The sequence below is a fragment of the Amphiura filiformis genome, chromosome 19 (assembly GCF_039555335.1).
Source record: "Amphiura filiformis chromosome 19, Afil_fr2py, whole genome shotgun sequence".
NCBI lineage: Eukaryota > Metazoa > Echinodermata > Ophiuroidea > Amphilepidida > Amphiuridae > Amphiura > Amphiura filiformis.
Window position 1 is genome coordinate 23,981,886 of NC_092646.1, and position 22,959 is coordinate 24,004,844.

The following is a 22,959-nucleotide window of genomic DNA, read 5'->3' on the forward strand; positions in this document are numbered from 1 at the left end:
TACCAATCTTAATGAATCTGTTCAATCTTGTGTTATCCTTATGTTAAAAATGGTAAGAAAAACAAAAATTTATCAACAAATATATTGTGGCAGAGAAATTTTGAAAATGAACCTCCTGAAAGTAGCTTGCTGTACAGGATGTTTGTTAAAGGAAGTCTCCGGCAATCACAACATTATGTCTTATATGTTAGAAAAATAATTATGAAGCACGAATCACATGGTTTTATTTAAAACAAACTCATTTTAACCATAAAAACGAATGAGAACAGCCATTCAACATTCCCGCGCAGAAATGCTCCAGAGCAATGACGCCATGGTTATTTGTGCTCATTTGTCGTCAGGCTTCATTGAATTATTGGGATGTCATTGCTCTAGACAATTTTGGCATGGGAATTTTGAATATAGCATGTTGAGAGATGGTTTTTATGGTTAATATGAAAACCATGTGATTCATGCTTGATAATTATTTTTCTAACATATAAGACATAATGTTGTGATTGCCAGACACTTCCTTTAATAAGTTTGAAGTAGAATACTGAAATTTTTATCACACTTATCACAATTTGTAACCCTTTTGCACACAAATCAATTTGAAGCTTCCATTTGATTTTTGATGAATTTGAAAAATCAAATATGTATGTATGAAGGACAATCTTAGCATTAAGTTGATTTGTTCAGTTTTGGTAGCAGTATTTTTCTGTATTTTGTCAGGATATACCTGGCATTTAGCAAATGTGATGGGTTTGTAATTTGTTTGATATTTTTATATTGCAATTACAGTAATAGGTACCTTGACCCATGGATACCACTGGCCAAGAAAGAGCTATTTTGATCGGTTACAAAAAGGGCTATATCATGCATTGAGCCAATGCAATATTTTTGGATCTATATCAGTTTTGGGGCACTCATAATTCATGGACGTCTCCGATATCAAATACGGCTCGGTGATCTCACATACGGCGAGCTTTGTTGACAGCTGGACACTGTGTTTTCCTGTGTTTAGCAAATATTTACCTGTGCAAAAATCAATCATATCTACCAAATTCTGACAAATGGTCCCAGAAAAGACTTAAGCTTGCACAATCGAGCCAATTATGGCCAAAATCTAACGTTTTGAAGTAAAAAATCCCAAGTTACTATCAGATTGAGTGTCACAATAGACTCTGGCCTGCAGGTACTCAACTTGGGTTAGCTACAACCCTGATTAGGCCTACTACAAGAAAAATTAATCCTGCTGCACCGCTTCACATTCAACAACATTACTAATATCGTTTGTGACTGGGTTTTGAGACTAGGGAGCATGTGATTGATGAGACGTCCTTGAACTATGACATGATACTCTAACATGACTCAGCATTTCAAGAGTATTTGTTATCAAACACATCTGTGAATTACGAGTGCCCCCAAACTGATATTAGAAATAGTGTGTATTTTCACAGCCAACATAATAAGGTACCTTTCATAATGAGGCATCACATTTTATTTGATTAAAATCATTTTATGCTCAACAATCATGATGAACATATTTTAGTGTGTATAAGGCCAAAAATTAAAAGTTTGTCTCTGGTTTGTAAAACCATGCAGAAAAACTTTTTTTTTCTCTTTATTTAAATTTTAAAAATTTTTGAAAATAATTATTGAAAAGTTATTCAGGAAATGAATACAGAACGTATACCAGATTGCATATCCAACTTCCAGTGAGACCAGAGACAAACCTTTTTTGTGGGCGTAATGAAATATTGTCAATGGCCAGTCTATGCTAACAGCATTAAATTTGTGTTGTAAACAGGATATATTATATGCAGGAGTACAACACTCTATGTGTGACACGATCAAGGGAAATGAGTCGGATGTCGCTAATATTGATTTTGAGATATTGGCAGAGAAAGTGTTGAAATTCTTTTGTTTTATATTGTTTTCAGCGATTGATAAATTGATGTAACTTTGCAAAGAGAATGTCCTCTTTAGAAACATAATTATGTAAAACTCATTTGCGACCAGAGTCGACATGTGATGATGTGACCCATTCCCCTTGATCATGTCACATATTATGTTGGAACAAATTTTTGTAAAAGTGCAAATTTTTGCACTCGTGCTAGCAACATTACATTATGTGTTGTGTTGTAAACAGGATATATGCAGGAGTCCAACACTCTATATTATGTAAGAACACATTTGTGTAAAAGTGCACATTTTTGCACTCGTGCTAACAATATTTACTTTGTGTTGTAATCAGGATATATGCAGGAGTCCAACTGTCTGGAACAATTGTTTGTAAAAGTCCAAATTTTTGTACTATTTTGATGTTGGTGCTTTTTGTGCTCTTCTAAGGGAACAAACTAAAAGATTGATGATGTCCTATGAACAAAACTAGTTTCATCAGGGAAAGTTCAAAATGTTGATGGCACTTTTCCCATGCTCTAAAAAAACTCATTTATTTTTTACCCACTTCTAGGGGAGGAAAGGGTCAGTTATGCACTAAAACTAGTTATTATTACAGGGCATTGTTAATCTTTTGGTTTGTCCCCTAAGCTGGAGGAAATTAACATGCAATTGTGTTAATTTAGCATGTATGTCTATATAGACAACTTAAAAGTTGCATGTCAAAAATTGTCTTAAAATTAAGACATAGGGATGGCTTCAAAACCTACCTGCTGGTAGACCACATGTACCCTGTGAGAACTGGTGTTTGGGTCTTGTTTATAGTCTTCAGAACAACATAATGCGGTGAAACCACTGTTTTTCTGCCAAGGCGCTGGCGGTGGGATTTTGAAAGCATCCTTTGTATAGAATACAAAGATCTCAAAACCTTGGTTGGACCGTCAGGTATTATTAAACAAGAAGCATGGCCATGCTTGCATTAATTTATTAGCATAATTGGGATCAAAACTTGTAGCAGTGCAAAGTTCTAGATACGTTGTTTTTCATTTTTACACAGGTTCCACCATTTTGTGAATTTGCTTCTTCTGAAGTGATGGAAAAGTAATACTGTAAAAGTAGAAATTTTCGCGAGGTTTTTATTTTCGCGAATTTCGCGAGTGGATATAAAATCGCGAAACTAAAAACTTGCGAAAATAACCTTTTGCATTAGGTTTCTATTGTATCAATATCAAAACCGCGAAATTTAATACTCGCGCAACTGACAAAATCTTCAAAATCGCGAAAATATCTTCTCGCGAAAATATTAAATTTTACAGTATTAATGTCATGGATGAAAATTGGACAAAAGTTCATTGGGCAATTGCATGGAAGAGACCATGCAATACCATTGTATTGAGTTTGGCAAATTTTTCGAACTAAAGTTCTTGATAAACTTGTAATACATATGTCCTAATTTGCATTTAATTTGAATCGGCCAATTTTGACAACAGCATGCAGTTTTTAATTAATGTCATAATTATAACATTAAATCCTCCATAGAGATCCACAGTTAAGTGGCGGCAAGTGGGTTTTCTTTTACTTCATTATTCGGTTTAAGATGGACAGAAAATTTCCTGAAAGTCATTACGAATCTTGTTTCATAATTTTTGGCAATGCATAATAAATCAAAACATAATAAATCAAAATTTGACCAAAGCTCATATATTATGGCTTTAGCTCCACCAGGCATCCCCCATTCTTTGAATGTGTAATGGAGTCATTTGTATCTGAAATGTTTTAAACTAAAGTCAAGTCATGAATTATATGTTGTTATTTTAATAATTGTAGGAGGAAATGAATTTGTTTGAAAAAGTGCATTATATGCTAGATTCCAGTATGACAGTTCATCAGAACGACAGTAGTCGCATAGATTACATGATTTATTTCAAAAGGGCGGGCAAGCAATTTTAGCAGGTGCAAAGGGCTGGTGATGCCAAGCAATTTTTGGCACACATTTACAGGGTGCTTTTAAATAACATGCTCTAGAAAATCTTGGGAAAACAGAACAGAAATGTTCAAATATTTATTGTACAGCCCCTAATACGTAAATCTCAAAAAGGTTTAACCATGTTCATGGTATTTATTTATTAATGGCCTTTACCTAAATATCAGGTCTGCTGACATGGTCCTGGTTTTGTAGTAACAGGTCACAAATGTAATGTGAACAAACCTCGATGAACACAGTATTGTAAACACTACAATCCTTTAAGATATGTCATAACCTCTGACATAAATTGACATCTCATGAAGCATTGTAACTTATTTTGTCGTTGGGCAGGAAAACCTCTTATAAATGTGTTATTGGCCCCTGAACATGTTTAAAGCAAAACCTATGTAACCAGATAGCATATATTTTAAACATGTTCAGGGGCCACAAACACAGGTTTTTCCTGCCCAAAAACGTTATGTAAAATATCCCTGGTCCAATTAGGGAACAAACCAAAATATGGATGATTAAACAAAACTAGTTTTAGCTTGATCCCCCACCCTTGTCTGTGGCTAGACCGGAGGTGCATGGAGCAAAGGTCACGTTAATGTTTTTATACAGTATGTAAGGAATGTAAAGAGCATTTGTCACCCTCCCACCGTATATACATTTTTAGAACATTATCAATCTGTTAGTCTGTCCTCTTATTTGTAGATCCCATTTTCTTACGATATCCAAACTGACTCGTAAGTTCTTTTAGCAACCATGCCAGTTTCGTAGCTAGAAATTGAGACATTGGTACGTATTAAAGTTTTTAGCAAGGTTCTTCAGTGATCTGTCGATTTGGCGCTTTTTAAAGCATAAACATGGAAGTGAGGTTCTGATTGGCTAATTGAATCATGTCATTATCACATTGGCACCTCATTAGCCAATCAAGCTATGTAGCATCACATGACCAGGCGCAACTCGGTTATTTTTACTTGATAATCAGGAAGAGCAGTAGGACACTGCTGCTGAAGGATTTTGCTGAATACTATATACCGTAAAACCCCGTCTACAAGCATACAGGGTGTATCAAAATGATTGGTACCGGGCTATGTGACATTTTCAAAAATATATAAAAAATATAAAATTGCTAATTAATATAGTTTTTGTACTATAAATAGAAAGGGGCATATGTTAACTTATTGCTCTATTAATCTGAAGTTGATAGGTTGATGCATCTGGGAGCCATTGTCATTTAAACGAAGATCGACGTAATCATGGTTTGACACAAGATGAATATTGTTCACTGCTTGAACCATCTATTGCATACATACTCTTCAATATCTCACCTCAGTATACATAACATAAAATTGCTTTACACATGCATTTAGAAAGATGTTCCTGAAGTCCATGCCTTACGACTCTGGCAGTGTGAGGTGAAGCTCTATCTTGAAAGAACTTAACAACTGGGATGGGTCCATTCTGTAACTGCCATATCAAATTTTGAAGCATTGCAAGTTATAGCATGTATGCATTGGATACGCTTTGCTCTTAGCATGGAAGAAAAAGCTCTTAGAAACTGTCTCCTAAATCTTCTCTGCACTTCTCCATATCTTTGTGTGATTCTTAACTATGAATGCACACTGAAGTGTGGAATACTGTGGAGCCATTCCAATAACTTTTACCAGGTCTAAACTAACCTATACTGTCTACAGTATATAGCCATTCTGCCACACCATCTACTTAGTAATCTCAAAAAAATAATAATTTTCCGCCCTTGATGGTGTTGATACACAAACTTCTTTCACCCCACCTAAATTATTTAAGTCAATAATATGACTCTCAAGCAATAAATATTGATTATTACATTAATATATATTATGAATGAGGAAATAGGCAGGGAAAATATTTAACATTTCCATGATTTTCAACATATCATCCTCACAAGGTATTTGCAGTAAAATAGAGCTTTGAAAATGGTGCGCTACTGATCCAGCGTTACGATGAAAAGTGTAAAAACACCTACTTTCCTTTAGAATCCATGTAACTTCTGAATAGAATGTGCTATCTTTATGATCTAAAATTCTTAGAGAAGATAACACTACTATAATTACAAATATTTAAACAATTAACCCCAAACTGGCACAAAAAATGGTAAAAAAATTCGGCAAAAAATGAGAAGTCTTCGGTACCAATCATTTTGATACACCCTGTATATAGTGTTTTTTATAAAAGCTTAATTAATTCGAAGCAAGCGTTAATATACCATACAATAGACCGGTCTTAAAATAATACTTGTTTGTATATGCTTGGACCCGTAATTTATTTGCTCAAACTCCATAATGGCGAATGGATTAATGTAGCTTTCATCAGAAGCACACTATATGCTTGTAGACGGGGTTTTACGGTAGTTGAATAAAATTGCATGCCCTGACTTTGACATGAATCAAACTTGACTTAACTTATTTGAGTTCACAATACATTGGGGATCACACGTTGGACTGTCACATAATGTAGACCGTAAGAGGGCATTTCAATCAATTTTAGTCACAACTGAAATCAAACTTATATCACTAGAGCAGAAATAAGATAGTGTGACATCACAAATGGCAAGTGGATTCAAATGGACCCACAGTATGTCATTAAGAATCGTGTCATTCCAATAACATATCACACCCTTGTTTATCAATGTACAAACCTACCATGACACAGATGGTGGCTTAGATGTCTTATGTATCATAATTGCTGTGTTAGTGTAAACATCTATTCCTGAGATAAGAAAGTTATTTTCATGCAAACAAATTACTAGTATTATCGAATCAAGAAGTAACAATTATGTTTGTGAGTTTTTAACCCAAAACAGAAGCAACTAGATAAATTACATAAGGTGGAATTAGAAAATAAAATTTAAAAAATTAGCATAGTTAGGCCGGGAGCCTGTTATATATACCGGCAATGACAGAATATGTAGGCCTATACGCCTGCATCATCAGTAGGCTTAGGTAAAATAATCAACCGGGTCAATTTTCTTCATGAGAGTGGGTATAGTGTGAACAGAGATTTTTGAACCCGGACCCGGGTACAACCCGGATTAACTCGGGTCCCGGGTAAATAATTCATATGTGAACATGCCCTTATGTGCAAATGGGCTATTCCAGATGAAATCCATACACCTCCTATGGAAGATGTGACCTTGATCTTCCACACAGGGTGTAGAATTCAAATGGAGTCACACATTCAGGTAACTTGATTTGAAATTTACACTCCATGTGAGAGATTAAGGTCCTGTTTCCATGGTAGTGAATGGATTTCAACTGGAGTAGCCCTTAGCATTGTGAAATTGCACATAAAAATCCATAATTTGTTCAAACTTAAATACCTCTGTATGTATCATATAACTATTATAAGTTTATATAACTGTGTTAGTGCAAGAAATGCTACTGGTTGCCTTGTAATAAATCTTGATCAAGAATAATGAGAAGATATTGAGAGGCCCCCCCTAAAAAAAAAACCCACACCAATAATTGTATCATTACTTCCATCCATAACACTCAGATACAAAATGTTAACTGATATTGGATATGAATTTCTTGCACAAACATGATACAAATCATCATCAGTACCAAGTCCCTTGTTAAATGAATGTTCAAACAAAGCTTAAAAGTCTCTATTTCATCTGGTCCATCCCTGTGTAATACAGAAAGTTGTCCTTTTTTTTAATGCATTGTATACATGGAGGATTTAACATCCAAATCCTTCATGTACAGTTATTATTGTGTGTATCTATAGTAATGATAAATATTTGTACCTGTACAAAAAAAATGCAGTAAAATTGAATACAAAACAACAAAAAAGTTCATAGTTCATTGTATTTTATTTTGTGAGTACTTAAAACATGGCATATAGGTGAACAAAAAAACACCCTATTTATGGGCCTGACCGACCTTACCTTTTGGGAGATTTGTGTGTGTTTGTTTTGCTAAAATTACATAAAATCAGCCATAATTTGGCCAAAATTAATTGATTTTGACTGAATTTTTTTTGAAAACATTTTTGCATTCAAGTTTGTGGTGATATTTTATGGTAATTTTAGCCTCCAAATAAATTCTAACTGACCGACCCTACTTGAAGTCTGTCCGCTCTTAAGACGGTTGGTTTTTTCTGTCACCTAAATGAACAACAATCCCTAGGATTTAAGGATTTTGAGCTTGAGCCAATTTGGTCATTTTGCTCAATATCATTTATCCTTCTTAGCAGCATGTCATATTGACAGAAGCTTAAAAAGTTACCTTTTCAGAGTCTGCGTAGAGCAGCAACGTAGCTTGCGATGCCATCATGGCCTCTTCATTCAGCGTAGTGATTACTCTCCTCCAGGGTAGCGATTACTCTCTCCAATCACAAACATAACATCAGTATGGACAATGTAGATGTGATCGGCAGGGAGGATAACTTTTGGAACCGGAAAATCAGAGAAGCCTTGGGAGATCAAGACCCAAAGACCCACACTCAACCGGGATGCCGGATATGACCTGCCTGACATCTATGACGATCTGCTATCACTTGTGGGTGGTCAGGTGACCGGAGGAGAGTAATCACTACGCTGAATTAAGACTTGATGGCGTCACAAGCTATTTAAGCTTATGGTATCCTTATTATTTTCTTTTTTTCCTCAAATTCCTGGGTTTCTCTATCAGAAGTACTTTGATGGCAATAGGCAATCCATTCATTTCTATTTGTTCTATTATTCCTTTTATTCCACTTTTCAAGAGTTTTGTTGAATTCTTTTTTGACTTTTTGGTTGCTGCGATAGTGTTTCAAGCTCATCATCAATCATCAATATTTGTTGGCATTGTTTCACCTTCTGACTGTGCTTGAGGAAGCTAATATATTAGATATATCTGTTGCAGCCATTTCTTTTCGCAGTATTGTCAAAGTGATTTTTTATAGTTTTAATTTTTTGTTTCATTGGTCACCACTGATTGATTTGAATACAGTCTCTAAAGTTGTCAAATTTGCTATCCAGAACAATGCTTCTCTTCTAAATCACATGGCCTCCTTTTTACAAAACTTGAAGTGAGACGCACATATTAAAAAATAAAAATATTATAATTAGTCATTATTGATTGCATTTCCTAAAACAATACGGTAGCATCTGTTGTGGTATTGAGAACTGAAATTAAAAGAACTGCACTGCCATCAATCTTCACAAGGGGTCAGGCCCGGGGGGTCAGGGCCGTTCCTAGGGATTTTGCCGCCTTAGGCAAAGTCTCTCCCTCCCGCCACACCAAGCATACCAAAAAAGTGTCTTTTTTTTCACCGCCCATTTTCATCTTCCTTTTCTCCGCCCGTTTCTTCTTTCTTTTTCTCCGCCCCATTTCTTCTTTCTTTTTCTCCGCCGTGTCTTCTTTCCTTTTCTCCGCCCGTGTCTTCTTTCCTTTTCTCTGCCCCGTTTCTTTTCCTTTTCTCAGGTCCCTCTTTTCCTTTTCCGTCCTGTTTTCTGTTCTCTTTTTGCCGCTTTTTATTTTTCCTCCCATTGTTCTTTTTATCCGCCCTCTTTCTCCATTCCTGTTTTTTTCTTTTTTCGCCCCCTTTTTTTTGCGCCCTTCTGCGTTTGCCGCCCTAGGCGACCGCCTTACCTGGCCTAATGGTCGGAACGGCCCTACAAGGGGTGCTTGACACAATGAAGAATGCCCATATGTGACACGATCAAGGGAAATGAGTCGGATGTCGATAATATTGATTTTGAGATATTGGCAAAGAAAGTGTTAAAATTCTTTTGTTTTATATTGTTTTCAGTGATTTATAAATTGATGTATCTTTGTAAAGAAATGTCGTATCAACATGGGGTTTTCAGTTTCGGAAAGCTCTAAATGTCCTCTTTAGAACTGTATGTAAAACTCATTTTCAACCAGGGTCGACATGCGACTCATTCCCCTTGATCATGTCACATATAATTTTGCTTCACTATGTCAGAATTTCCAGAAAATGTGTTACATCTACACTTGGGGCGCTGTGGTCACATGTCATCATTGATGCAACAGGGAGGCAAAGTTTAGATTTAATTGGATGACGTATTTAGTTCATATACTAAGTATTTTTTGAAGAAAGTTTATTTTTAGCATTTATGAATGAACCTGTTGCATCAAGGTATATAATATCCTTTTAACCTATTTTGTGGTATACATTAACTGAATTTTCTGTCCATAACAGTTGGTACATTGTTGGTGATAAAGCTTGTTCAACTAATTTGCGTGCATGTCTGTCTGGTTTGCTATTCAATGATATAATATTATACCAAGAAATAAACTCTTCTACTTTAAATCTGTTTCCTACCTTCAGGAAACGATTTTGAATATCAATTGTATTAGCATGATTCCATAATTTGTTTATATTAATATCAATCAATTTACTGCTATCAGGCAAATGTTCCCAGTTACTTTTCAGTGTGTTAAGATCACATTTTTTATACAATATGAGATACCCATCTCTTAAAACAGCATTGTCAAATATTTGTTCTGTCACAATATCATCATTAATCTGAGATCAGTGGCTGCACCAGGAATATTTTTTTTGGGGGGGGGCATTAGGGGGGACAAGTGAATTTCAGGGGGGGGGGCAAAATCAACAAATTTTGCACAAAATTACCGCAAAAAGTGGAATTTTCGTAATTTTGGGTTTTTTCGGGGGGAGGGGGGAACGGGCAAGAATTTTGACTGGGGGGAAATTTTCCCCAATGTCCCCCCGTGGCGCCGCCACTGTGTTACATAATGGCCAGATTGCAATGTTTTCCCTCTACGCTGGATCACTGATTTCAGTGTGATATATCATGTGGTAATATTATTGCTTTGTTAACTGAGATGCTCTTTCTGGTTTTGTTACATTGATTATCACATCGGATTAATTGAATTACTAAAATTTCACGGCTGCTTTCTATTGTTGGAAGTAAAGGTTTTTTGCTGTTTTTCATCACACACATCACAATCAATGCCAGTACGCACCTCTTCTCTTAGAAAATCTGAAATGCAACTTTGAACTGAACCTGAATTTGTTATCGCCAATGCCAATATGTTATGCACAGATGATGTGTCATTTATTTTATTGCAACCTAGACGCCTTGTACTTTCTTTGCAAATTAATGACGTGTTGTGAGAAGAATCTTCCAAAAAAATGACAAAATGAACTTGTAAAAAATTTACTTACACCCTGTTCATTACACGTACATATACTTTAAAAGTTTTGAAAGCAAATTTTTAAAGCTGTCAGCTAGAATTGTTACTGGTGTATTCACACCATATGTCATTTGTGACTACTTAACAACAGGTGGTAGTGTGGATTTCAAATGGAATAGCCCAATTTGCATATTTTTCTAATTAATCACTATCACTACTGCTAGTATAATCACACAAAAGTAATGACCTAGTGCTCTTTGGCTGTTCACTTCCTGTCACAATAACCTTTGACCTATCAAGTTCTTGTTCACCATCACCATCTAACTTATCAACATGTGTTAAAGTAGAAACAAGGTCATTCACCTTTGAACTTTCACCTTGCAACTTTACATGTTCCTGACTATTTTCAAAAGTTTCACTGTGGTTTGATTTGTTACTACAAGTCATTTTTGAGTCTCTGGATGAATTTGGTGAGATATTCGAGATATCGTCATGTCTACTTCTTCCATCACATGCTATTAGATTCTCGACACTACCACCTGTAGTGCTTTTTGATTGTTTACTGTTAACAGGGGTTGATGATACAACAGCATCAGTATTATCAAGTTTTCTTTTCTTTTTGATGACTACAAGTCCTAGATTAGACTTTGTAGTATCAAAAGCGTCTCCGAATCCTCCTGGGCTGGATGTCTTGAGTCTATCCAGCCCAAGCCTCTTGTGGATCTCTTGAAGGTTTTTCTTGCCACTAGTTGCTGCCATATTTGGAGATGTTGATGGTTCCTTGGAGATTGCAGCGGATGGCTTGGAAGATACAAATAGTGGTCTGTTTTTGATCTCTTGTCGTTTGTGCTTCTGTTTGTCATCAAAGGCTGAAAAATTGAAACGCATTAAAAAGGGTCAACTTGGAAGTACTATTATGTGAAAAGATTAGTAACAGGCTAATTCCATTCAAGGCTAAATTGGGCTATTCTATTTGAAATCCATCACCCCCTGTGGAAGACATGACCTTAATCTCCCACACAGGGAGTGTAGATTTCAATTGGAGTCACCCATTCAAGTAAGCCCATTTGAAATTTATACTCCATGTTTGGAAGATTAAAGTCATATCTTCCACAGAGGGTGTATGGATTTCAACTGGAATAGCCCATTGCACAAACTGGCCAGCATGGGCACTTTGGAAAAAGTGTACACCACAAAATAAATGTTATCAACTGTTTCTTGTGTACAACAACATCCAAACTATGGGTTAGAAAGAGAAGAAACCCAATGTTTTGGGAGCATAATAACATCCCTTTTACAAGGTAAAAACATGTGCAGGCGCATAGTAAGGGGCCCAAGGGTTCAGGGGCATCGAGCCAAAGCGAAAAAAAAAAGCGTTAAAAGGGCCCGCACTGCTCCTTTTCCATGGCTCCCGAGGCTCTTGCTATGCCCCTGAACATATGCGACAAAAGGAAGAATATGAAGACAGAATTGACCTTTCCTTCATACATGCCAATCATAAACAAAGTGTGAAGCCTGTTATGAGAGGATCATGTTGCTTATCCCAATGAAAAAATTTGGTGGCGTAGCATCATAGGGGCACGTGCCCCCAATCAATTGCAAAATTTAGAAAATCCCACAGGAAAATTGCCAAAAAATGGCTTGCGCCCTCCATCAAACCCGGTAGCCCCCCATATGATGACCCACGCTACGCCACTGATAATCTTTGTATGCTGTTTATCTTGCTCACAGTCAACTTACATTCCACTACATTATATTTCATAAGAGCTGCTAATTTCTTGTCTTCATCACTCTCAGCCACCAAGGGAATATCCAAAGATGATTTGGTTAACAGAGCTTGGTCTTGTTCTTCAGCTATCTTCAACGATTTCTTTTCTTCCTACAACAGAGAGAAAAGTGAAAATTAATTTTGTGATGAATCCATGTCATCATGTCAAGTGACTTTGATGTCATATCTAGAATTTCAATTGAATGAACACAGCTGTCAACAGCGTGATGATTCTCCGCGTACACTGTGTGATGAACGCACGTGTGTGTGTAACACGGAAGTGAATCCAACCATACCAACTCACTCATGATTGGTTAGTATTCTCATTGTTGTATCCAGGCCTTGTCGTTTGAGGCGATACACTCTGGGTAATATTGATTAGCATCTGTTACCATTTACAGTACACTTACTCTAAACTTATTCCTCAGCATTTTGTTCTGCATATAGTCATCTCTCCATGCATCCTGCATATCCTCTATCTGTGACAAGGTTGGTATTACAGACTTCAATTTCTTGCCATCTTCCACACCGTGTTCAAGCTTGTACATAGGATCCCGTGATCTCTTTTTAATTACCTCTCGGTCTGAAAATATAACAAAATTGTTGATAAGAACTTTATTGGTCTTAAGGGTGAAATTACTTCTTGAATATCAAAAATACAAGTTAACCACATATGATGGTGAACAATGATTAATAACTTTGTTAGGCTCATTTTTAAATACATATTAGAGTTGTGCGGTACAAATTACATACAAGCAAAGCATTTTGTGAATTTTGTACCAAAAATTAAATGAATGAAAATTCATAGATGGTCGCATGTCACAAATAGGTCACCCAAAAATGGAGGAGCCGTAACATGAAAATGCTTTCTTCCCACTTCAAGTTTAGTTTATTCTAAAAGTATGATACCTATTTTAGAAAGTTTGGTGTCATTTTGTAGATAATTATGTTCTTTGTCAAATACAAAAAACCACAAGTCAATTGGACAAATACTTTGAGATTTATACTTCATTCTTATTCAATGGGTGCGTCTTGTAAAGAATTCACGTAATTTGATTGGTTTTCGGTGTATAATATCTCACAATAGTTGATAGTGATATTAGTCAGGGCGCTACCGCATACGCAACGGCGGCACGCTTGTTGCTCCTCAATGATCGCGCGATAATGCGTTCACAGAACACACGTCGAGAACTAAGAACGCGATTCGCGGCTTAGATGTTCGTGATGGTTTCGCTCATTTAAAACAACGGGGATGTCCTCACAAAAGTAACTTTATTTTTTTCTGAAAAAAGGCAGTTTTTCTCCCAAAAATTACATTAAAACTGAATAAGAATGAGAATAAATGATATGATTTTGTCTTTTGCCTATCCAATATCGTGTCATAATGGACGGACTGGCCAATATTTTTTATCGTAGTGGATACGCCGCGCCGCATCCACTACTCAAAATATTGGCCAGCCCATCCATTATGACACGATATTGATAGGCAAAAGACAAAATCCTATCATTTATTCTCTAAATATGTAAGATGTGTCAATGGAGGAGCTGGGGCGGGTGAGCCCCATAGGGTTGTACACAAAATTGTGAAAATATAGCAAACTTCAAACCTTTGTATCTTAAAAAGTACAACTAGCATGAACACCAAATTGCACATACATCATCCTGGATTGTTAATCTACCTCATAGTAGACCAACTGTAACAAAAGATGTAGCTAATTAATTGCCTAATTAGATGCTAATTAAGACAGTTTTCCCTATATGTTACTGTACAAAGTGTGCACGTAATGCTCCGACATTTCTAAATGGCCTATCTCTTGCCCGAGTCACCCTGTTTATTCAAAAGTACACATATTTTTAAGGAAATTTGATGAGGAATTCAATTATGCTATTAGTTTTAGTGCCAGATATGGAGGAAAAAAGTTTTGATTGATAATGTCATACAAATTGTAAAATTATTTTACAATTTTTGACCACCCTGAATGTTTAACGCAAGGGATACCAAACTCTTTCTTCCTAATTTGTTGGAAGGGCCAATGCAATGTCTTTCTGAATCCATATTTATTTTGAGCTACATAGCTTTCAGAAAAAGAAAATATGGGGTTTACCATGACCCAAATTTTTTTTAAATTTTGTTGATGTTCCACCCTGTATATTTCTTACCCACCCTGTATTATGATTATAATTTGTTGATTTGGCATCCTTGTAATATAAGCTCTCCAGAAATGTATACTTTTAACGGTCTAAAATGTATTCATTAAAAGTTGTGTTGAAGTGAATTAAAATTAGTGATATTTTTATCATAAAACATTATGTTACACAAAAGATGACCAATTCATGACATGCGACCAGATGGGAAAAAAACCCATGAATATGGTAGTAATGCTACCCTATATTTTCAGATTTAACAGGCCTCATTATGTCAAATAGGTATAAGTAATAAGTCATTGGGCTAGTAAGTTTGATTGGTTAGTATCTGCCCAACTGGTTTGTTAATACATGAAAACACTCCTGACCAAACTTTACAATGCAACGATGTGACCTGCTACCACAAAATGAGCCTAAAGTCACAAGCTGGTAGTTTCGAGACGTCCTGGCTGCTGTGTAGGTAGGTATTCCTTGTTTCACATGCACCTGTTCAAGCCAAAAGTATGTCTGTATGTCTTTTGTGATGAGGGCACAAGGTTCATGAATTCACAAAGAACACACTTCTGGCTTGTATAACAAAAAACATAACTTAGCAGCCAGGATGTCTCAAAACTACCAACTTGCAATTTTATGCTCATTTTGTGGTAGCAGGTCACATATAGGTAAGTCACTAAGGGAAAGGGGAGGGGGATGTCAGAAAAATATGTTGATCCAAGTAAAAATATAATAAGCATACTAGAACTAGCCTATTGTCACCAAGACTTCATGTGGAATTATACAGCAATTTATTCTGTAAGCTGTATAATCCATGTCTTGTTTTGATACTAGGCTAACTCTGTGAAGGCTTACATGATGATTGTCATACCAAATCCTACCTTCAGTAAGGACCTGTTCATTATCAGCCATGTCCCATTTCTGATTCTTTCGTCGTGCTCCTTTGATGATCTTATAATCGCAATTCTGTGGATCTGTCTCGATGACGTAATAGTTGTCACACAGGTGACACTTCATCTTGAACTGATAGATTGGGGTGGTGTAATAGTTGCCAACCTTCTTCTTCTCAGCATTGTACCTCACACCTGCGCAATAAAAGCATATACCAAGGTAATAATGGTCAGTGCATGGTCTTTGTAAACATCCTTTTCTTTGGGGGGAGGGGGGTCCATGCATATTACCAGACCTGCCAACCTACCGAAGTCAGAATGAGGGACATTGAGAGCAAAACCTTGTACATGTACACAAACCAGGTACCGACAAATTCAAAGACTTGAGGTGTGCAATACTTCCAGAATTCAGAGAAGGTTTTGCAGGTCTGAATTTATCACAATAGACAATAGAGAATGCTATAGCAAATTTTAAAGTGACATTTTCATCATTTTCTGCTGTTCTTACATTTAAATTTCCTATCACTGAAATTTTCAGAAAACAGGACTGTCCCTCATTTTCACTTTGGCAAACCCCAAATCAGGGACAGTTGGCAGGTCTGTATTACATGTTCAGTAGGGTATCAGGGTCAGTTGTCTGAGGAGGCAAAGACAAAAATATTTGCAGTGGGAAATATTTTGTTCCTGTGATACTGTGATAATTGCACCAGAAATGTGATTTTTTTCCATTTTGTACACCATTTTAGCTCAAAATTAAGGTGAAATTTTGTGTTTATCAGGCCAATTTTCAATTTCACTCTTTTTTTGCCAAAATAAAAATACAGTTTTGTGTTTACTTAAAAGTTTCAATTTTACACGGGGGAGGGACATTTTCTTTGGGGTTGGTCTTTAGGGGGTTGAAATTTTCTTTTGAGTTAGCAAATCAAGTCATTTGCAGTATTCACACACCCACCTCAACTGCCCTGCAAATTAAAGACCACATTAGTAATGATATAAAAAATGGAGCCTGATTTTAAAGACACTGTCCACTCAGTGAGCAGTATCCAAACTTCTTCTTTACACAAGGAGTGTGAATTTCAAATGGGGTTACCTGAATGGGTGACTCCATTTGAAATCTACGCCCCCTGTGTAGACAATTAATGTCAGGTCTTCCATAGGGGGTATATGGATTTCAACTGGAATAGCCCAAATGACTTTGTGTCACTGAGCCATTAAAATTATGTGGTTTTTCAAACGGTAGGGATGACAAAGTTTTACGGGTGGACAGACTTTTCGAAGTAGGATCTCTCAGTCAGGATTTTTAAAGGCTCACAGGAAGCATGAAAAATCTGACAAAAATTTGATTTTTCGAAACATTTTCAAGTATTGCACACAAATTTTCAAAAAACTTTCCAGTCAAAATCAATAAATTTTGGCCCAAAAAACAGCTGATTTTACATGATTTTAGTAAAACTGAAAAAAAAACTCCCCAAACACAAAATCTGGGTTGGTTGTGCCTGTAAAACAGGATTGTTTTTTTCGTTACCTTATATCAGATATTGGAATGAAAACCAAGAGTAAAAGGGACACCTGATAGTAATATATGATATATCCATGCTCAGGAGTTGAAATCACTTCTGTGTACGGGATGGGGTCCGGGGGATAGGGTACTGTAGTTAAAACTTGTGATGATCATGAATTTACCGCATCATGAATTTACCGCATCCTTCACACTTTAAATTAGCAGATACATGTAGGCGAGATCTGCTTGTTCTCTATTGACAAGGGGGCAGTCTTCAGTGAATGGCTCTTTTCAGAGCCATCAGTAGGCAAGGGGCAGCCTACATGTCTCATTCTTAGGTACCGGTACTTTGTCCTGAAGAAGTCAGAGCTACTCCTGACGAAGATTTGATAGTACTAAACTTGTCCAACGGCAAACCTGATAAAAAACCTATGAATTCTTGTCGTAAATGCCTATCCCACAATTTAAATAATAAATTTAATTAAATACATGTACTACTCACCCATGCCGACGTGGTTACCACATCCTTCACACCATATGTTGTACGGCATCTCAAATCTGATGACCAGGATACCTTGACTCAGTTTTTTAGCCCTCTCTCGCAGGGGATGTGAGTTCCGGTATTTGTTAATGGACTTGTGTTTACTGGGATCGAAGTCCGGTGGGTAGTAACGATTTACTGCTTTGCGGTCAGACTAGATTTGTAAGGAAAAACAAATAATATTTAGAATGGAGGAGTGAAAACAAAAAAAATATACAAATGTGATCAAGTACTGGTCAGGGTCAGCATGTTGATGCATGATTGAAAAGGGTTCACCAGGTATGTTAATTATCCAACTTTAAATATCAAAAGAATATGCGTTGCAAAACATGTTAGTGCTACAGAGAAGAATGGCATTTGTTTACATAATTTAGAGAGCTTACACAGCATTTTTTGGCACACATTCAATAATTACGGGAAACCTTTTGAATAGCACGCTCGATAAAGGCTTAGGAAAACATTAAACGTTCAAATATATATAAAATTGCCTGCAAATTGGGAACCAAAAAATTTGGCATATGTGCAAAGGGAAGGGGCAAAGAATTTTTGGCAGGCTATGAGGGGGGCAATCAATTTTGGCAAGCTGAGAGGGGTGGGGAAGTGGCAAATTTTCAAATGGCAAGCCATTTGAAAATTCCCTACCTCCGGCTCATAATTATTGCACAGCCTGCCCAGGTAATACATGTATGTTTGGAATCATGGCTGTGATTATCTCTATTCCACACACTAGGGGTGTGCTTTTCGGTAATTTCGCGTCTGGTACCAAGCGCATTTTTCGGCGGGTAACCGGGTGCACCAAATTGCAAAAAAAAAAAATTGCAAAAAAAAAAAATTTTTTTGGTTTTGTAGTGTCTCTGGACCTAGACCTAAATGCTAGGATCATGGTTGACCTAAAAAAAAAAATTGAATTTTGCACATTGTTTTGTGTTTTTAATCTGAAAATTGATACATAGTTTTCATGTCATACTCTATTAAGCCTCCAGCATACTTTCCTGCCGCTTGCCGCTGCGGCAAGCGGCAGGGTGTTTAACCAATGACAAGCCTTCATTGTGTCCGTTTGTCTGCAATGCGCGTGCGCCACGCCGCTCAGCGGCAAGCGGCAGGGTAGTATGAAACCAGCATTAATGATATCAAAATGCATTCAAATTCAATGCATTTTGATATCATTAATAGAGCATGACATGAAAACTATGTATCAATTTTCATATTAAAAACACAAAACAATGTGCAAAATTCAATTTTTTAAAATTTTTTTTAGGTCAACCATGATCCTAGCATTTAGGTCTTTAATTTCGGATAGGATTATCGGGCGGGACTCGAATTCCCGGGACTCACTCACACCCTTACCACACACCCCTGCAACCACAGTGTGATTATTATTCACTTGTGCCATCTGCACTGCACTTTAAGGAAGGAAGAAAAGAAGAGAATGGGTTATAATAAAAAACAAAACCTAATTTGTCTTGATGTTGAGAAGGTGCAGGAAAAGACGCAACTCACAATACACTGCTACCACCAGCACCGTTACGGGAGGCGGAATTAGTATTTATTTAGTAATTACCGACGTGCACATTTGTAAATGGCAAATGATGTGTATAACTTCAACAGCGACTCGTCAGGCACATGTGATACTACATCATCATCATGATCATTACATGGGATACTGCGCTTCGGAGGATCCTTATTATTATAATTATCGCGAACTTGGGAAGTACGCTCTGGTCAAAGACACAGGAATATTGCAAAATACTATAAAGTCTTTTAGTTCATGAGTTTGGGATGATTCATGGATTGTCAGATTGTGAATTGTGTTTGTGAGTCGAGCATGGGAGGTAAGCTTAAAATTAAAAATCTGACAGTCAAGTGTCATGACTGTTTACTTCATCATTTCTGTAAGCTTACAGCCACGACTAGCCTAGCATAATGTGTGATTTATTCCCATCAACTCACCATGATTGATTCTTTATTTTGCCACTTCTGACACGATGAATTTCCAATTAAAAGAACCTTGCCAACAATCTTCACACTCAACGCAGTGCAATCGTCAAGCTGGCAATCGTGCAGTTTGTTTTGACCTGCGTGACCTTTGATCTTTACAGCTCATTTGTATGCGCTAGCAGGTCAGCTGGAGCTGGATCAGTTGTGCAGGCCAGTTTCCTTGTCGGATTTCTGTGATAATCGTGCATGACATTGCTGGGATTTGACACTCGTAAGTTTATCTAATAACATAGAGCTGTGATTTTATTTTTTTGTTATGTAAAATGATTTTGGTTAACTTGTCTTGGGCTATCTTTGCATGTAAAGTTGTGTATCAGTGCAGTGCATTCACTTACTGGGGATCTGCGCCCATATGACTGCAGTGCAATCAACATGATCAGGCTCAGCATGCAGCTCAGTCAAGTCACTCACTGCACTCAGACTCATGCATGTCACTTGTACAAAAAATGTATTAAAGTTGTAAGAATGTACATTGTACAATCATAAAGCTTGTAGTAATGTAAAACTGAATTTATAGGGCCTACTCGATCACTTTTGCAGAAAAGCGATTCTCACGCATGCTCATCCCCGTGCTCATCATATGCATTGTTTACTTTTAAATTAAAATACATTTCCAGAGCTAGCTAGCGTCGAGCCGATCAATTGATACAAGTCGCTGAGGCAAAAACGATGTCGCTTTTGCAAGTTGAAGAAATCTCAACTTCCCAGCGATATCGCTTGACACGTAAATGCGTCAACCAATCATATACAACCAACTGGATCTATTATTTTGCTAATTAATTTACCTTTCTCGATTATTAACTTTTGGTGATGAATTAATTCAAATCAATAATTATTGACAGCAACTGATATGTTTTAAAAATGTATTTTGTGGCATGTTAGAATATTTATTTGTCTGCAATCGCTATCGCCGTGATAAGTATAAATGCAAAAGCGACGGGCGATGCATCGCAAAATTCGGTGATTGCCCATCGCTTTCCAAAAGCGTTTCATCGCAATACATGTAGCTCGAATAAAATTCTTAGCCAAGATCGAACACTATGAATGCTAGCTAGTGGCTCCGAATAAACACATGTATGCGCATTACGATACAGAAGAAAGCATACACATGCCTTTTTAAAAAATATATTCATGATATTGGTTATTGCGTACACGCCTATATCCACTTAATTTCTAATATTATTGTGATGAAAAGACATGTTTAAGGTTACACAAAGAAACGATAAAAACGATAAAAGACGTATAAAGTTGTTCTCTAAAACCGCGTTTTCTCAGCAATCAAATATCGCAGTGAGTCAAATGTTGGTGCATGGATGTACATGTATCTTTACATTATTTTTGTGTGTTTATACAAATTTTTAGAATCCGCTTGAAAATCCTTCGTTTAAATCATTTTTACGCACCATGTTCACAAGATCAAAAACGCATTCCATGCAGTTTTTTTCAAATGTTCGCTCCGTATAAAACCACGCAGGGTGATTGTTTTCTCCTCTTTTGTATTGTGCTACAAATCGACCAAAGAAATAATGTTGCCATGGGGAAGAACCAAATACAGTACCGATTAAATTTTATTAGCCCGTTTTTGGGAACAATTTTCGAGAATCTTGTACCACAAAACACTGTTATGTTACACTATCGATATCTGGATTGTGGAACGTTAATTTTGATTTCTAACTGCCTACATTTCTCAAATGTCTATCCCTTACATTGTACTTTACCATTTGAATTTCACTCCAAATTTAAGCTACTTTTGCAAAAAACGAGGTTTTTCGCCATCGATACCTTCGACATTTACAGCGGTGATGAGCTTGTTTATCATAAGAGCCTGTTATGCACTATTCGATAATAGTCAGTTTGAGATCAATCAATTTCATATGTCCCCCAGTGGCTCAATCGGTTAGCGCATCGGACTCTCGTTTGCCAATATAATACTATAGTTTTGAGCTGGAAAACTTTGGTACACTGTACGTGTTCGAGTCCCTATGTGGTCCATTCCATTTATTTCATTTTATTTTTCTCTCACTTTTTTTCTTTTTTCTTGTCCGTTTCTTTCTTTCTGACTGAGCGATTGATTGTTTTTGCCCGGTTTTTTTTCATTACCCCGGTATATAATTCAGGAATTTTTAGGCTATACTATAGTCTAATAGGCGCGGCCTATGAATATATTTTTACAAATTAGATTAACAAAATATTGGTTGTTGGTTTTGTTATTGTTGTTGTAGTTATTATTGTAGGCCTATATATTGCATAATCAGGGTATAATAGGCCTACTAGGCCTATTATACATGTAGCCTATAGAAGCATTGATTTATTTCACGACAGATATCATCCAGGATAATTTAAAAAATTGAAAATTTAGAAAATCCAAAAGAAAATTGCAGAAAACGGCTGCCCACAATTACCCCCCCCCCCCCATCAGCCCATATGGTCCTATCATGGTCGCCCCTCCCTATCCCTGCAACATACATGTATAGGAATAATAGGATGACTCACGAGCCGCGGTTTGTCCTTGGCCCTAGTTCAGATTGATACACTATTGTACGCGTGGGTTTATTCTTTTCTGCATGGCTGTTTCCAATATGAACTTACGCCCCTCTGGAATCAAGCCTTATAAATCAATTGTATTTAACCTTAAGGAGTTTTTGGTTATCATTTATAAACAAATTGCAAACACTTTCTTCAAGCTAGGGCTTTGGCTTTGGCTTTGGGGAAATAACAGAAATATTAGGGGACCTCCGTGATTTCATGATGTGTTGATAAACACTTTTTAGCAATTGCATTTTTACACAGAAATGAATGAAAAAAATAACATAACAATTATATTAAGTACCTCCCTCACCGATTTTTGAAAAAGTCTGGATGATATAGCCTATTAAAAGGGCATTTCGTGATCCACAGCAGCCCTCGAATTAACACACGGCACCCAAGGCATTTTGCCGTGGGTGCCCATCCCCACTGCCGTAATGCCCTCAAAATATGTCCTTTACCCAAGACAGTCACTTGCCATGCCCTCTAATGAAGTTGTCGTCGGTGCCCCAGCCCTGCCCCTTCATTATAAAATCATCTTATCTACATTGTATGTTTGTGTGTGTTTTCTTCACTTTTGAGAAATTGCCTTGGT

At 36.7% G+C, this 22,959-nt stretch overlaps 2 protein-coding genes across 2 annotated transcripts in view; one reads left to right on the forward strand and one right to left on the reverse strand.

Moving 5' to 3' along the window:
* Window positions 1-11,202: 11,202 nt before the first annotated feature.
* On the reverse strand, window positions 11,203-19,898 carry LOC140140457 (probable splicing factor YJU2B). Its single transcript, XM_072162216.1, has 6 exons — window positions 19,791-19,898; window positions 17,802-17,994; window positions 15,790-15,993; window positions 13,180-13,352; window positions 12,742-12,880; window positions 11,203-11,870 (listed from the first exon to the last, which is right to left on the reverse strand). Exons 1-6 carry the CDS (start codon window positions 19,791-19,793, stop codon window positions 11,203-11,205), a joined length of 1,380 nt encoding a protein of 459 aa, XP_072018317.1. The 5' UTR covers window positions 19,794-19,898.
* A 57-nt stretch (window positions 19,899-19,955) lies between these two features.
* The window catches only part of LOC140141086 (glycogen debranching enzyme-like), a 77,488-nt gene continuing 74,484 nt past the window's right edge, over window positions 19,956-22,959 (forward strand). The window contains exon 1 of the mRNA XM_072162863.1: window positions 19,956-20,049. The gene's annotated coding sequence lies outside the window, so the exon portion shown is untranslated. The remainder of the gene's footprint in view (window positions 20,050-22,959) is intronic.

Coding starts and splice junctions, on each gene's coding strand:
- LOC140140457 (XM_072162216.1), bottom strand. Junction 15,994..17,801: donor TGGTAACCACGTCGGCATGG/GTGAGTAGTACA, acceptor TTTATTGCGCAG/GTGTGAGGTACAATGCTGAG. Junction 11,871..12,741: donor GAAATATAATGTAGTGGAAT/GTAAGTTGACTG, acceptor TCAATTTTTCAG/CCTTTGATGACAAACAGAAG.